The sequence below is a fragment of the Portunus trituberculatus genome, chromosome 43 (assembly GCF_017591435.1).
Source record: "Portunus trituberculatus isolate SZX2019 chromosome 43, ASM1759143v1, whole genome shotgun sequence".
NCBI classification, from domain to species: domain Eukaryota; kingdom Metazoa; phylum Arthropoda; class Malacostraca; order Decapoda; family Portunidae; genus Portunus; species Portunus trituberculatus.
Window position 1 is genome coordinate 2,964,779 of NC_059297.1, and position 17,166 is coordinate 2,981,944.

General features: G+C 40.9%; 1 protein-coding gene across 2 annotated transcripts; it reads right to left on the reverse strand.

The window, feature by feature from the left end:
* Nucleotides 1–216: 216 nt before the first annotated feature.
* On the reverse strand, nt 217–15,335 carry LOC123518279. 2 transcript variants are annotated; one of them, XM_045279012.1, is made up of 3 exons: nt 15,205–15,335; nt 3,288–3,348; nt 217–453 (listed from the first exon to the last, which is right to left on the reverse strand). In XM_045279012.1, exons 1-3 carry the CDS (start codon nt 15,211–15,213, stop codon nt 230–232), a joined length of 294 nt encoding a protein of 97 aa, XP_045134947.1. In that variant the 5' UTR covers nt 15,214–15,335; the 3' UTR covers nt 217–229. The 2 variants fall into 2 exon arrangements, with proteins under 2 accessions (XP_045134947.1, XP_045134946.1); XM_045279011.1 differs by lacking the exon at nt 15,205–15,335 and adding an exon at nt 4,163–4,286.
* Nucleotides 15,336–17,166: the final 1,831 nt, after the last annotated feature.

Consider the following 17,166-nt stretch of genomic DNA (forward strand, 5'->3'; position numbering starts at 1 on the left):
GATCACTCAATTATAATGAAACTGAAATTCTAACAACTTCACATATTTTCTATCTGATGTGAATCAAAGAGTAACAACATTGTCATTACATGTAGCTATAGACAAAAGAAAAAAAAAAAAAAATTAAGTCAGAACTTAGGTAAAATTATTGTTTATAAAAAAAACTTGAAACTCAAGTTGTAATTGTTTGTGGCATGATGCCTGGTAGAAGTGGGAAACATTGCTAGATTTAGAGATCAGTGAAGATTGCCCCAGGCAGCATCCAGTACTGTTCCTCAAAGCTCTGGGGTGCAAGGGAGGGGGTGGCCTCTGCTCTGCTATAGGACTTGACTTGTCCCAGAACTGGATGAAAGTTGAGGACCTGCATCTGTGTTGTATCCCCTGCACCAGACCGCTGCTTGGAGATGTTTTTCACCTTGACTTGCTGAACATCAGCAGTGTGTGATGCAACTTCTGGCATGATGAGATAAGATATCAGTCAGTCCATTTCATAGCAATGAATATTATAAACATATTGCAATGCAGAAACTAAGAAATTGTTCTTGTATGCATTGTGAAACACTACTTATTGAAGTTATACAACCAGATTTTCACCCATTGGATTAGTGGATTAGTGATTAAACTGCATTATCTTATCTGATGTAAAATTACATGTGAAATGGGAAAAGTAATAAGAATGAAAGATGTAGCTACCAATGCATGTGAAAATAAAAACCACAGGGAAAACTTCAAGTGGTGATCATGATTTTTAGCTTCCTGAAATATACACATGAATGAAAAGCAGAGCTCGCCGTTGTGGCACCGAGTTTCGACTTTGCGACTTTACCTCACCATGAATTTTAAAGTCGCAATGAGCAAAGTCACATCGCCAATTTTCCGCGATTTTGATCTGGAACAAAGATTATTTATTTATTTAATTTTTTTATTAAAGTTACGGCAGCTGTTTTAAGCCATCCTGTGATCTTACAAAATCTCGAAGGAAACTATTTTTTCTGCTAGAAGTTTTATTTATTTATTTATTTTTTTTTTTCCATCTCAATCTGCATCTGTCAGCCCTCGGTGCTGCGCCGCAATGTCTAGTGCAAGAGGCAAGAGCGCCTTGGTGGCATTTTAATCTTTGTCTACCACCTTATACGGTGAGCTGACTTTTTAAACTTATTGTCACTTTTCTTTGTTTATCTTCCCCTGGAACTTTTTTTTCCCGTGATAACATGGACTTACGGAACTGTACGATGGCTTCCTCATCCCTCACGAGTCACGACAGCTAAGACACTGACAGACCGTGATTTTCTAGAGAGGAAGGATACACGCGCGCTTCCGCCCCTCACACGTTTTGTCGGTTTCTCGTTTTCCCCTTGATTTAAGTTGATTACTATTCTTCAGTGCATTTATGATTTTTCTCATATCAGATATTACGGGCAAACGCAAAAGAAAAAAAGAGTAGCTTGGAGTGAGGCTCAGGTAAAGTGATTAAGTGACGAGTGAGTGAACTGACATGGAGGAGGATATTAGTTTAGGTTGTTGGAACTGTAAAAAAACAAATAGTAAAAATAATAGTAGCTGTGTTTCTCTGACATAAAAAAAAAAAAAATTTCTGTTAAGGAGCTAATGTTTACTTTATAATAATTAAACTGAATCGCATCGGGGAAAAGTCGCAAGTCACATGGGTGGTGCGTAGGATGGCAAAGCCGCATTCGCACCAGCAGAATTCGAAAAGTCGAAGTCACCTAAAAAAAAATAAGATCGCACCCAGCTCTGATGAGAAGTTAGATATTATCATCTATGCCCCATTTTTTTTTATGAAATCACAGGAATATTTGACATCGATTATGTTTCTCCATTAAGTAAGGAACAAAACAGCTCATACAAGAAAGCAACAAAATCCCTGATTTCTGATTTCTAAAATTTCTGATTTGGGTAGAGCATATCTAGCTTTGTTCAGTGTCTCAGGAGCTCATTTGGCACAACCTTGCAGGTCCACTCTTCTTCAGTGGCACTCAATTGTCTCCCTCTTCTACAAAAAACATCCTAAACTGAAAAATTCACATCTCACCTCTAGATAAGCTTTTATGAAGTTGGGCATTCTGAGTTATCTCTGCCAGGTTTTCTCAGTACTTCCCATTACCACCCCCTCCAATCCCCAATTTGTACAGAGGATTTGTCCATCTATGCATGAAGTACGCTTCACATGTGCTCATAGCTCATAAGGCTCATGATACTCTTTTTAGGTGGGGTGAGTAAGTGCATGCAACCAGATGACCACTTTGGGAAGACACTGGGAGAAAGTATAATTGACCTTTATGGTTTATGCATGGCTTGGGTGAGCGTCCACCAGCGAGCAGCTACCTAGAAGTGATCCAGTTTGCTGCATACACTTACTACCACCACTACTATTATTACTACTATCAATGCTACTGCTCCAACATTTATTTATTTCTTCTTCTTCTTCTTCTTCTTTTACTGCTATTACTACTACTACTACATTTCTTTTTTTTTTTTTTTGTTAAACGCGTAGCTCAACCAAAGAATGTTCCAACAGCATTCATAATAGGTAAAAAAATTCCTGCAATATCCAGGTTCGTAAACATTAATACCGTTGAAGCTGGTACGTATAACATATCGATTGCTATGTACACTAAGTCACACCCACGAATGCTTGGTTCTCTTCTTCCTCATAACTGACACCACCCCGCCAGCCCAATAGTCAATATCGGAGACGCCACTGGAATGTTACTGTCATTGGCATAAATTAAATAATAAACAAAGCATAGGGTAGCTGGCGGTGGTGGCAACGAAATGGTAAGTAAGGTGACAAATGAGGACTGATGCAGATGTGTTATACGAAGACGTGTCATAAAAATGTGCTCTTGTATTCTGCGTTATAACATTGCTTAAATATTGGGTTGGTAAGGATGACAATAGTAGTAGTAGTAGTAGTAGTACGTAGTGGCTGCTGCTTATCACTATCGTTGTTGTTCTTTCATGTTGCTGTTTTGAATATTGTTCAAGTAGTAATAGTTGTTGTTACTGTTATTGCTGCTGGTGATGATGATGGTGGTGATGATGATAATGATGATGATGATGACAATAATGATGATGAAGATGCTACTGCTGTTGATATAAGTAGCAGCAACAATGACTATATTAGCATGGTAGCAACAACAACAACAATAACATGACTAGCACCAACAACAATAGCAGCAATAGCAACAATAGCATCAGCACCAACAGTAGTAGTAGTAGTAGTAGTAGTAGTAGTGGTGGTGGTGGTGGTAGGTGTCACTCACCAGTTGGGGTTACCATGGTCCTGATAGTGGCGGGACGACTCTGAGACGAAGTGAGGAAGTCCTGGTGAGAGAAGACAATTAGGGATTAGTGCAATAGCTGCAAAAGTAGTAGTAGTAGTGGTAGTAGTAGTAGTAGTAGTAGCAGTAGTAGTAGTAGAAGTGGGTGGTAATGTACTAATGATGAAGGTAATTGCGTTCAATGGGAGAGTAATCATGATAACACTGGCGGTGGTGTTGCGGGACAGTGTGGAAGGGGGAGGTGAGAAGCAGTAGTCATGGTGGTATTCAAGGTTTGCTGGAGTGTGGGTAGAGCTGAAAGAGCAATAAATATCTGTAATCAATATCACGAGCATAATGTTCATGCCACTTTTATACATTAATCCTACGACAATGGCCCTTTATATCCTTAACTGAGTTATCTCATTATGTACGTACGAACTCTGATGAGAATGGATTATCACAACACGCATACGTAATTATCAGCAGCCAGTAAAACCTAAATGTTTGTGTCTTTACTTCGGTGTTAATCAATTTCTCAATGTTTTTAGCTCAGATTAGAAACATTTCCGAAGACTACAGATGTGTTGAACCTGCTTGCTATATATATATATATATATATATATATATATATATATATATATATATATATATATATATATATATATATATATATATATATATATATATATATATTTTTTTTTTTTATTTTTTTTCTCGTTAATGCAGTATAATTCTTATTAACTCTTTGTGACAATATTGAAGACACCTTTGAAGCCATTAATAATTTTCACTAGACTATGTACCGAGAGCCTGTTAGTGATAATAAAAATATTTGAGAATGCGGTCCCCGATGTTCAACAATTGTGTCACATTACTTGCACATGACTGGTGACTGGCATCCGTTATCGGACGCAGGGCTCACATCGATGATAATGTAACGTATTATGTATGAAGTGACACCCTTCCTGCCGCCTTGCTGGCGTCACTCTGCGCTGCCTCCCGCTGCCGCTGTGTTGATTATTAGGAAGACTGCCCATATTGTGTGTGTGTGTGTGTGTGTGTGTGTGTGTGTGTGTTCGTGAATGTAATTTTTTCCACTTGCGCTACAGTATACAGGGAACGTACTGTGCATCGCAATAAACTGAACACTGAATTGTCTGAGCACCAGCCATAACTGCTGTGCTCGAGACGAACTTATTCAAATTTATTGCTTCATGATGCTGTACACGTGTTGCTGATTGATGCTACTCATCAACTTTCGGATGTAGATTAAAAACAAATGTAGCTACTATGATCATAGCTCAGTACACATTTTTCTCCTGTTTCAAGGTGTGTGTGTGTGTGATATTATCATTATTATTATTATTATTATTATTATTATTATTATTATTATTATTATTATTACTTCGCTTCCCCTTCCCAGGACGTCCACTTCCTCGTCCTCGTTGTCTTCTTCGTCCTCATCCTCATCGTCTTCATCTTCGTCTTCACCCGCCACATCGTCATACGACTCCTCCTTGGCCCTGGGCTTCCCTTCCTTCGGGACTGTTCCTGCATGTTTTCCTCTCTCTGCTGGACTGTTGTTGTTGTTGTTGTTCTGGCAATCGTCCTCTTCCTCTTCCACTTCCACTACTTCCTCTGCTCGCGCGCTGGTTTGTGTGTTCCCGGGCTGAGAGCGACGCTATGGTGTTTGCGTCTGACGCCTGGGTGGGGCGAGTGCCAGTAGCGGTACATGGATGGCAGGGAGACCGTTGTGTTTCAGCAATAGAGGGATAAGGCTTTGCAGGTGACGGTGATCTACTCCTGCAATGGCCTTAGTAGTGAACACGCAAGCGAGGATCTTCGCCTCCAAGAGTTCTGGTTCTCAATGAAGCCATAGCCCGCCTTGATGTTGTACCATTTTACTCGTCCGGGGAGGTGGTCTGCCAGACGAGTGGTTTCGTCGTGGTTCGAACGTCTAGCTGGGGCCATGACAGAGGTGCATGGTCCGCGGGCAGTAGTATATAGCCGTCGGCGTCTTGTCGTGTCGTGTGTCACAGGCAATTCAATTTATATAGAAAAGAAGGGTGAAGAACATGAAGAGTCAGTAAGAAGAAAATAGCTAGAAATTAGTGAAAGACAGTAGAAGGGGTAAAGGTGGTGGGCTGACCACCTTGCTTTTTTTGTTAGATGTTTTTGATGTTAAAGGTAGCCCCACTTCCTTGTAAAGTTGTTCACAGTGTTTTTAGGCATTGTTACCCTGCCTAGGAGGTTAAATATTTAAACTCAGTAACATATTTACATAATTAAGATTCAATTTTTTCTTTTTTTTCTTCTCTTTTCCTTTTTTCCCTTTCCTTTTTTTATTATTATTATTATTTATTTATTTGTTTATTTATTTATCTTTTTTTGCTGATCAAAACTATCTGTAAAAAGTAGTCAGCGGTCCAGACTGGCCAAGTTCTCGCAGGCAAGTTTGTTTGCATTGAATTTCCCTTTTCATATCAGGCAAGATATTTAAGGTAGGTTCTGATGTGTATCTTGTATGTTTGCAAGTGTAGCGTGTAGTTTTCTGTGTGTTGGCTTTATTTCTTGGCACGGCTTAGGCTGGGTCTCCCTGTTGCACCGTAGGTGGTGACAGGCAGAATCACCACCTCTACTCCCTCGCTGATACCACTCAACTCATCACCCCCCCCCCTAAGGTGCGGTCCCCGGGTGCCAGCGACTCAGGGCGAGGTGCAACCCCCCATCCTTAACTCCGCTGCTGGAGGCATGCAGTCCCTTCCAGTGGGAATAGCCCCTCGGCGGTGAACTCTTGGGTGGAGCTGGCACTTGGCCCTCTCTCACCAGCCCACCGCCGACTCAGGGCGCGGAGCGGGCAGAGAGGAGCCCAGTCATTTATCCGTGTAAAGCAAGTGTAAATCCTTGGTAAGTAGTGTGCTTGATTGCCATTATTCCTTTTTTTTCAGATGTTCCTGCATGGAGTGTTTTAGTGGACATACATGCCCAGGTAAGTGTATCAAAGTAATTATGTGTTGTGTCGGTTGGGCTGTTAGTAGATTGGTGTTGGTATAGTGTTACATGCTATCAGACTGCTTGGGTAATCTCGGTGGTACTTGTTGATTTGGTTTAGTTTGTCTTTTAGGGTTTGGTAAGCTGGTATTTCTAGTTCTTCTATTCTCTCCCATATTGTCTTAGCTCTGTCGTGTAGGCGTAAGTTTAGTGGTGTTGTTTTGGTGTGCATGTGGATTTGTTCTGTTGTCATAGTGTAGGGGTGTTTCTGGTTGGTGGCAAATCTCAGTGCTTTATTTTGTACTTTTTGTAATTTACTTTTCTGGTGCTTACTCATCGTGTGTGTTGGGATAGGTGGATAGTCTAGTATGGGCAAGATTAATGTTTTAACTAAAATTCAAAGTTTATATAGTTTTTATAGCGCTGCAGTTGCTATATTCTTTCGTTCTTGTATGTGTTTGTTATAACCAGTGGAGGTAATGGTTTGACCCAGACACTTTGCAGAGTTTTTTTTAATTCTATTGCTTGGTTGTTAATTATGAAAGGAATAGTTTTTCTGGCTCCGAGGTGAAGAGGCGTGAATTTATTAACGTTGCGTTCAGGTCAGCGATCATATATACTGGACAGTTGCGTCTGAATAGTTTGGTAAAGTCAGGGGTTGGTAAATAATCTCTTGACGGTGGTTGGTAGAGGTTGAAATTATGATTTTTCCAGTTGTAGTTGCTATTTCAATGGCAAGTAAGTCTGATAAAAAATCATCTAGTAGTTTGTATTGCATGTTCTTTCTTATTGCTATGGCTGTACCATCGGCATGATTTTTTAGGCTGTTCTTTGTGTGTGTGTGTGTGTGTTATAGCCTGGTATTTTAATTGGTGTGTTTTCGTCAAGGCAGTGACTGTTCATTAATATAATTTCTGGGTCTATGATTTTGGATGTATTCGAAAGTGATGTTCTTCTATTTTGCCAATGTTGTACATTATGATGTATTATTTTTAGTTGGTGTAGGACCATGTTGTTTGTGTGTGTTTGGTTGTGTGGTTGTGAGTGTGTTTTACTGTAGGTCCTTTGTTATCTTTGTCTTGATGGAGGTGACCTTTCGTGTGTTTGCCCACTTCTAATTTTCCTAAATATGCTATCATGAATAACTTTAAGGCATTCTCCCAAGATTGTCTCCTTTCTTCATTAGGCCAAGGACTTCGTGTGATTCTAAAGTTGTTTCTCTATATGTGAATTTGTAGTTTCCTTCCTCTATGCCTTTAATGAGTTGACCGAGTGTGATGTTTTCTGGCCATCCTTTGCTCTCTTTGGTATAGATTTCTAGGTCGATTTCTTCACTGTCCAGTTTTTTCATTCCTTTTACTTTCTTCTTTCTGGCTGTTTCTTGTTGTTGCTTTGTGTTGTTGTTGGTTGTTTCTTGCTGGTAAGTGTTGTCTGCAGATGCTGATGCTTCTCCCGTATCTCTCCCTGCATGTTTTTCTACATCATGGCAAGAAGTTTGGAAGAGTTAGGGGTTTTGGAGACTTTGATTGGCGGTAGGTTGTTGTCTGCTAGTAGAGTATTAAGCTCCTTTTCGTAGCATCCTGGATCTGAGACGTTCATGAGATGCGCATTGATCACGCAGGAATAAATTTTCAAGTGTTCTTCCCTGGTGATTAGTGAGGCTGGAGTGATGTTGATTGGGTTGGCGTTCGTTTTGGTGGTTTGTGAGCATGTTCCTCTATTTTTCTCTTCTTCTCTCTTCTTCTTTATTGCATCTTTCCTTAAGCTGCATCTCATCTCATGTGTCACAGGCAAGTTTACAAAGTTTACAAAGTTTATTGAGAAAAGAGGGGGGAGATGAAAACAAGGGGTGGTACAGAACAAGATACAAAAACATAGAAATATAGAAACACAGAAAAAGAGCAAAGTTGCTGGGCGGTCCAGCCTGCTGCTTTGATTACAAGTACATAAATATAAATAAAAAAGAAAAAAAAAAGATGGTCCAGTTTCGAGTCGGGCCCAGCGTAGTTTGACTACTCTGGGCCGAGCGGTCACCCGTCCAGGCCCGAGTCAGACCCAGTGACGCTTAACTTCACTTCTTCGCTGGTGTGCTCAAGACGTATTAGACTAAGAGGTGAACGCACTTCAGTCTTGAAATCATTGACGTAGCGCGGGAGGCTTTTAAAACCCAGAATCGTGACGTCAGCATGTCAACCAACTAGGACAGATTTTAATTGAGGAATATAGGTGTTCCGCATATTTCTTTTATTTGAGTTGTTGTTTTTTAGCATCTTGGTTACTAAGTTTAGTAGATATAATGCCACTAACTGTATTTTACGATTCTTAGTGATTTGCAAGAAAATATGGGGATATGCCACCACCTCTACCATATGTACCACCACATACTTACAATATTTTTGCACCTCCAACTTAGTATTAGCTTCACCAGCATCTACTGTGATCGTTTCACATGCATAGCACATACCACTTACTTTACTAGAACCACTACCATACCACATTCTTCACTAGAACCAAGATGTATTAGACTAGAACCACCACCACTTACTTTACTAGAACCTAATATTACCACTACCACCACTTATTTACTACAAACACCACCACCACTTACAAAATACACAGTTTTTTACCTTTAAATGCTGGTGGATGGCCGATTCCCTGGCATCTGTGTCCTCGTGATGGCAGATTCTGATCAGGAATTGCATCCTGTTTTAAATTTCTCACAGTTCGTGGAACTGGCAGATTCAAAAGCTCGTACTTCAGATTTCGTTCAATCTGGGCTGAAGTAAAATGTCGTTCACAAACCACAGCATACTTAATATTAATCTGATCTGAACGGAAACACATGGATCCACTGTCTAGCAAGTGATGCTGAAGGGCATCACTGTGTATTGGTATAGCCCGAAGGGGGTGATGAAGGCGGATATTATTCGGGCCTCGTCCGAGAGGGGAATCTGGTAGTAACCTTTAAGCAAGTCTATAGTGGTTACAAATTTGGCTACTCCTATACTATCTATAAGGTCCTCTATCAAGGGCAATGGGTAGGAGTCTGGCACCGTCACTTTATTTAATTTCCTGTAGTCGGTGCAAAATCGACTACTACCATCTGGCTTAGATGTTAACAGGCAGGGAGAAGCCCAGGGGGATATACTAGGTTCTGCAAGGTGATGACAGAGCAGATAGTCTACCTCTTTTTTCATCAAGTCTCTTTTAATGGGTGAAATGCGATAGGCTGGTTGTCTTATAGGCTTGATGTCATTAGATATTAATGTTATATCATGTTGGATAGTAGTACAAAGTCCTGGAAGGTCACCTGTGATTTCTGAAAAGTCTAGCAATAACTTTTTAAGATCAGACTGTTGTGAAGGTGTTAAGGAAAGAAACACCTCATCAAGGTTGGACATGATTTGGCTGTTTGAGGGGCGTCCTTTAGGTGACGAGAAGAGGAATTCGATGTCGGACTCTTCCTCGGGGGCACAGGACCAGACTCCTTCCCTACCAGACATACAGGTACAGTGCGAGACAAGTCGTCCTCTGGTTCTCTGGAGTGGTAAGGTTTCATTAGATTAATATGAACTAGTTGGGAATCCTTACGACGGTCAGGAGTGTGGACCACATAGTTTAATGGACTTAGTTTTTGAGCCACAACATAAGGTCCCATGAACTTACTGTGAAGAGCATTGCCTGGAGTGGGGAGAAAAAGTAAAACCTTGTCTCCTGGTTTGAAACTTCTCATGACAGATTTGGGAAGAGAATTTTGTTGCATTTTAGTTTGAGATTTGAGGAAGTTTGATTTAGCAAAAGATCTGACTTCACTGATTTTATTCTTAAGGTTACTGATGTAGTCAGACACACTGGGGCTTGAAGGAGTATTTTGAGTAAACCATTGATCCTTTAATATTTTGAGAGGCCCCCTGATCTGTCTACCATAGAGTAATTCAAAAGGGAGTAACCTAAAGAATCTTGAGGAGATTCTCTTAAAGCGAAGAGAAGGAAAGAGATACTTTCATCCCAGTCTCCTTGATGCTCCAAGCAATACTTCTTCATCATGGATTTTAATGTTTGGTGAAACCGCTCCAGACAGCCTTGGGATTGGGGTGGTAAGCCGAGGAGGTTACATGGTCGATGTTTAGCTCATTCACTATCTGTTGGAAAAAATTGCTAGTGAAATTGCTACCCTTGTCAGACTGAATTTGTTTTGGAATTCCTACCGAGGTGAAAAAATGTATTAGATGTTTTACAATGGTCTTTGATGTGATGTTCTTAAGAGGGAATGCTTCAGGGTACCTGGTAGTGGGATCCATGAGGGTTAACAAATACTGATTCCCTCGTTTGGTTTTGGGTAAGGGCCCTACGCAGTCTAGAATGATCTTTTCGAAGGGCTCCGTCTGAACTGGAATAGGCGTCAGAGGAGCTGGCACAAGGCGTTCGTTAGGCTTACCCACAATTTGACATATGTGACATGTTTTTACATAGTGTGACACATCCTTTTTCATTCCTGGCCAAAAAAATGTTGAAGAGCCTTCTTGTAGGTTTTTGGATGCCTAGATGACCTGACAATCCATCATGAGCTAGTTCTATAATGGCTGGTCTTACAGACAAGGGATGACAACTTGATGTGTTTCTGACCAGGTGTCTAGTTGTTTCAGTTCAGGAGGTCTGTAGGCACGCATCAGGACTCCTTCCTGATAATAAAAACAAGGCAATTTAGACATATCCTTTGTCTCACTGGCAACATGTCTGATCTTAGCCAAAGTGAGATCCTGTTCCTGAGCATTAATCAAATTCTCCTTTGAAATGATGTTATTGTACAAGTTGTCAGTAGAGGCAATCATTGGTGGAGGAGGTGGTGAAAGGGCAGGGGACTTGGACTGAGACCTGGTGACTGCACACACTGGGAAGAAGTGAGGGGATGTTTCGTCCAGGGTCTTAGTGGGACTTTCTGTTAAGGGAGAATCAAGAACAATTAAGTTTGGAACAGCCAAGTTACCCGCAAGATCATTACCCAGTACAAGATGTACCCCGGTACTGGCAGTTCACCAGGTTTAATGGCTACCTCAACCTCTCCTGAAATGAACGGGCACTGTAAGCTAATATTAGCCAAGGGATAGGAGAGCTGTGATTCGAGACCTGTAAGGATCACCTTCTCCCAGTGAAAGCCTGTTTGATGTTAGGGATGACATCTTCCCTTAAGATGGATTGGGCAGCACCTGTATCACGCAGAACCTTGACATTTATTGCCTTGTCTTTACCATCAGTCAGGGACACTTTACCTTGATACATGTACGAGTCATAAAGTTCTAGAGGAGAGTTGACAGGGTTAGCTAGGGCCACTGGTTTCTTGTTCTCAAATGTGTTAGGTTTAGGGGCCACAAAAGAAAGTTGACGTTGAGAGGCCTTGCAATTTGGGTGTCTACATTTCTGGATCGTGTGACCTGGTTTCTTACAGTATGTACACCAGGGGAATTATATGCATTTGGCGAGAATCCGGTCGGCTTACCACCCGCGCCCCCAAAACCTTCCCCAAAGGAGGACCTAACATTAGATAGTGAACCACGACCTCTACTACCCAGGGATCCCATCAACAAAGCAAACGCATCAGCCACTTTAGCGGCAGACATAAGATCACTCTCTCCCCGTTCTTCCACATGCCTCAGAATATTAAAGGGTAACTTGTTCTTCCATTCTTCCAGGACCATTAGATTGAGCAACTCCGAAAAGGTGGTAATGTTAAGAGCGGCTAACCATTTCTTAAATTGTCAACATAGGTGTGAGAGTCTGGTTTTACATACTTTCGTAACTGTTGTCTGTATCCATCAGAAGTGATAGAGTAGGTGTCTAGAATGTTTCCTTTGATCTCTTCATATTCTGCCTCATCACTAAGGCCGTTGTATACCCTATAAGCTTTTCCTACTAGCTTAGGGACAAGGAGAGACACCCACTGATCCTTGGGCCATTTATTCCTATTAGCAATGCTCTCAAAAGCGCGAAATGACCCGTCAACATCAGATTCATCAAAAGGGGGAACTAGCGGAGCAGCTGTAGCGGGATTAAAGCTTGCTAACTTTTTCTTTATATCTATTTCTTCCCCTCTAAACTTAGCGTCATTTCGTAGGGCTAACTCCTGAATTTCTAACTCTTTCTCCTGCCTTTTAAGTTGTAACTGAAATTCTCTCTCTTCTTTTTTTCCTGTAGTTCTCTCTCTTCTTTTTCTGCCTGTAGTTGCATTTGTTTTTCCTGTAGTTGCATTTCTTTCGCTTCTTTTTCTGCCTGTAGTTGCATTTGTTTTTCATGCATCCGGTATTCTAGTTTAAGCTTCTCAATTTCCCACTGACTTATCCTACTCTTATCCTGTTCTTCCTGGGGACTGTGTATTATAGTCCTCGTAGAGGCTGACATGGGAGTTAACTCTTCTATGGCATTTCCTAGCAACTGACCTTCTTGCACTAGATGTTCAACAACTACATTCTTAATGACCTCTTTAGTCATCTGAGACGTGATGGGAACATCAAAATGTTTAGCGATGGCTTTCCATTGGTCCTTCTTTATATTAGCATCTTTAAGTTGTTCCAGAGAAGGGTCAGCACAAAAATCTTCAACGTTAAACTGAGCGGAAGCCATATTAAATAGATGTTAAACAACAACAAAAAAAAAATGATAAGCGAATTACTTAAGTGAGGAACTTGGCAGAGTGATAATAAAGGCAACCTTGAAATTACCTAGATTATACTTAAGTAAACACTTATGAGTACAATCACTAATGAGGGGTAAACTAGAGAATTACGGCATTAAGAGGGATCCGGATTACTCTAGTTACGAGACTTGAGAGTGAGGAGCGAATTGTACTGAGACTTGTTATTGATAAGGAGGCGGATTAGTCTGAGAGACTAGTTAAAATGGCCGATTCTAACTAGCGAGAAAAATGATCCGCGAAGTGAGGGGATTGAGGGTTCGCATGAACATATGATGATCCCAACACTTGGATAACACTTATTACACACCTGCCTATGTGCAAAAAATAGAGATAAGTGCTATCGGTGAACACGCCTTTCTACCTGGTTTCCTGCTCTACCACTGCTATGCGATACCAATGAAAGTCACGAAGCACTTTTAACCCAAAAGGAGCTACTTGATCGCACAAAGGTAAATTTAAACCACACGCAGAGTAAGTCACAGAAAAAAACACATCAAAGTCACAACACCACAGAAACACACACAAAAAAAAAAAAAAAAAAAAATAATAATGTAATCACAGAAAAAAAGTCACTGGAAAAATGGAACACTGAACAATTATCCTGTCACGGTCGCCAATTGTTATTGTTCACCGGCTCCCCGATGCCAATCTTACCCGTTTAACCGGTGAACGTAACATTACTCATCTTCCTCATCGTCATCTTCGTCGTCTTCATCTTCGGTTTCTTCGTCGTCTTCTTCTTCTTCTCCTCCCGCCACGTCGTCCTGCGTCTCCGTCTCCTCCCGGTTCTTGGGCTCGTCGGGCTCGTCTTCCGCTGGCGCTGCTTCTTCTTGTTGGTGATTAGAGCAGCCACGGTTTCATCTACCGTCTTCCCCGTATTTCCGGGATGACCTCGACGAGACAGTCTTGTGTTGGCGCCGGTGTTCGTAGTCAAGGCGCGTAGAGGGATGTGCACTGCGGGCAGGCCGTTATGCTACAGAAGGAGAGGAATCAGCCCCTGAAGCCGGCGATGATCCTTGCCTGCTAAGGCCTTTGCTGTGAATATACAGGCATAAATTTTTGCCTGTATATCCTCCTCGCCTGGTTCCTTCCGTGGTGTGCGGTGCCTGGTCGTAGGAGGGGAAGGCGTCGTGCTGACTGGCGCCACGTCCCACGCCTCTGGTCCCTTAATTCCCTCTCGAACGGTGAGAAGGACTTCGTCGCCTTCTCTGGGAGGGCGATCCTTAAGAGGCCGGATCAGGCAGGCAAAAAAGTTTCAAAAGTTTCAACGGAAAACGGCAGCTTATATACTGCTTTGGTGAGTCAGCCTGCCGGGTGGCTGGGAATGACGGCCCGTAATTGGCGGAATTATTATTGTTGTTGTTGTTGTTGTTACTACTATTATTATTATTATTATTATCATTATTATTATTATTATTATTATTATTATTATTATTATTATTATTATTATTATCATTATTATTATTATCATTATTATTATTATTATCATTATTATTATTTATTATTATTATTATTATTATTATTATTATTATTATTATTATTATTATTATTATCATTATTATTGTTGTTGAGAGAGAGAGAGAGAGAGAGAGAGAGAGAGCCGAGGTGCGGGCAGAAGTATTTCAGAATAAGTTTCTATGGTGCGAGATCTCTTGGATTCTAATGGTCCAAGAGGCACTTATGTGTTCACGGGAACGTAATGACTTTTATACGGTTTACTTCATCTCTTCAGTATCATGACACGTTTTAATATTTATTTACTATATGGTGATTTTATTCAGCTTCAGAAACTTTTGTGGGGATTAAAACAGTGAAGAGTATGGTTACTAATGTTTTTAACTTCATAGACCCTTTCTTATAATAAAATTGTCTAATTATAACCAAAAGAAATAGAAAAATGAGTTCCAGTACTGAAGGAGTTAGCACTATCGTCTTTGGGTGTTACTAATGTTACGAGAGTATTTATGTCTAACGGAGCCTTTTTAAGATAAGAACCTTTTTTTTTATTCATTCATTAATTACTTTCTAGATTTCATTCTAACCTTTTCACTGCTTTTAAGCATATATCTCCTTAACATCGTTCTTCGATCTACAGGAACTTTCAAACATTGTACTGCGTAGAAATCGCAAAATCCATTCTCTTTAATCCCCCTTCTTTCTTGTATATGCTTATAAAGATCTCGAGCGTTGCTTCTAGTCCTGTGAAGCGCTGTAAATAGTCAACTCGACACTCACCTGGGCCATAGCGGTAACCACAACACGGCCCCCAATCAATGTGGCTCGCCCGTCTCCACACCTTCGCTCATCGTAGCCGGTGACGTGACAAATCCAGCCACTGCCGCCACACACACTGAGCCCTGTAGCAGTCTCCGGCCCTCCACTCACTGCCTTGCGCCGCCGCTACTACCTGCTGCGTGACAGAAAGAAAAATAAGAATAGAAATAATGAGGAGGGAGAGATCGAGAGGGGATGTGAAAAAGTGGAAGTTATCCGGCACGAATTGATAAAAATTGGTGAATTGAAGTAGAGAGAGAGAGAGAGAGAGAGAGAGAGAGAGAGAGAGAGAGAGAGAGAGATTCTCGAGAACCCTCACCTTGGTAACCTACACATTGGCCCACTCATGTTTTATTATTATTGCTCCTGTTGTTGGTTTGCGTGTGTGTGTGTGTGTGTGTGTGTGTGTGTGTGTGTGTGTGTGTGTGTGTGTGTGTGTGTGTGTGTGTGTGTGTGTGTGTGGGTGGGTGGGTGGGTGGGTGGGTGTTCGGCGCTATCCGTATCGACAACTTACATAATATAAATCCAAATAAAACTCGAAAAGACGACAACAACGCAGTTCTTCAGAGAGAGAGAGAGAGAGAGAGAGAGAGAGAGAGAGAGAGAGAGAGAGAGAGAGAGAGAGAGAGAGAGACGAATACACAGATATATAAATAGAGTTTTCTGCAGCACGCAGTAGGAGGAGTAACGTGACAGACAAGATGGTACAATATAATAATGCATATGAGCGATAAGCGTAATGTCCTCTGTGTGTTATTCAGCGAACCAGTATAATGTGGCCCCAGTACTGCCAGGTGTGTGTCCAGCGAAGGCAGGTAGTGATGGTGAAGACTGTCGATATTCGTGACTCGCAAATCCTTGTGGGCGAAATTTATTCCTCAATAAGATGATCTCACGTGAAATCCAAGCCTCTGCAGGTATGGATGAATTATTTGTGCAGAGAGAGAGAGAGAGAGAGAGAGAGAGAGAGAGAGAGAGAGAGAGAGAGGCTTAATTGCTCCGTGCCACATTTCCACTGGCTTTATTTATTCATTTATTTAATTTTAGAACGCAAAATGCATATCAATCGAAAAAAAGAAAGTACATCACAGTTTATTCCAGTCAGTTTATTCCTTGTGTTGGGGATTGCAAAAGTAATGAATGGATTTTAATGATTTTATTGGTTGATGGAAGCAGTTCGTGGTGCAGGGTGGGTCCCTTTGTTTCCGTACTTAGTGCTGCGTTCTGTTAAAACATTATAACTTTTACCTTTCTTTTTGTCTCTTAGGTTCCTGATATAGGATTCAATTACGCTTTGCCGTTTCCAGTTTTTCGATATTTCTTTCACGAGGAATGGAGGTCAGACTAGGTTGTGTACTCTAGACAAGTGTTTTTTACTATACAATATATTTAGTGATGTCATTATGCCGTTGCACTTCAAGGCATCCTTGTGTTTACTGGACCAAATTATTCCAACATCAAAGTTTCTGCAAAGCACCATCTAAGTTTTACAGCATAGGAGCGAGACAGTCTATTGATTAATCTGTAACTTATACATGCAATAGAATACAGTCAGTTAAATGTTCATTTACCAGTAGAGACGGTGGGACGGTTGCATTCGGTGTTCTGTCTGCAGGCATTATCATGGTACAATAACTTTTTGATCTCTCGTTATTGTACTGTACCATGGGCATTATGATCTATTCAGTACGTCTCCCTCACTGCCTCACTACCTCATCACTGCTACTACTACTGATGCAAAGAGTGACATGCAAATTGTGTTACATCTAGACATGTGTTAACGGGCCTTAATTGTTTATTTCATCGTCAAAACCTGTATATCTCATCTCGTTGATATCAATTTGTTTCGTTCACTCTAGTATATCGCACGATATATATATATATATATATATATATATATATATATATATATATATATATATA

Bases quoted from the DNA above. Each gene is read 5' to 3' on its own strand.
- LOC123518279 (XM_045279011.1), bottom strand. From the start codon at position 4,186: ATGCCAGTCACCAGTCATGTGCAA. The intron at 3,349-4,162 runs GTAATGTGACAC...TTCTCTCACCAG, and splicing joins CAGTCACCAGTCATGTGCAA to GACTTCCTCACTTCGTCTCA. The intron at 454-3,287 runs GTGAGTGACACC...TCATCATGCCAG, and splicing joins GACCATGGTAACCCCAACTG to AAGTTGCATCACACACTGCT.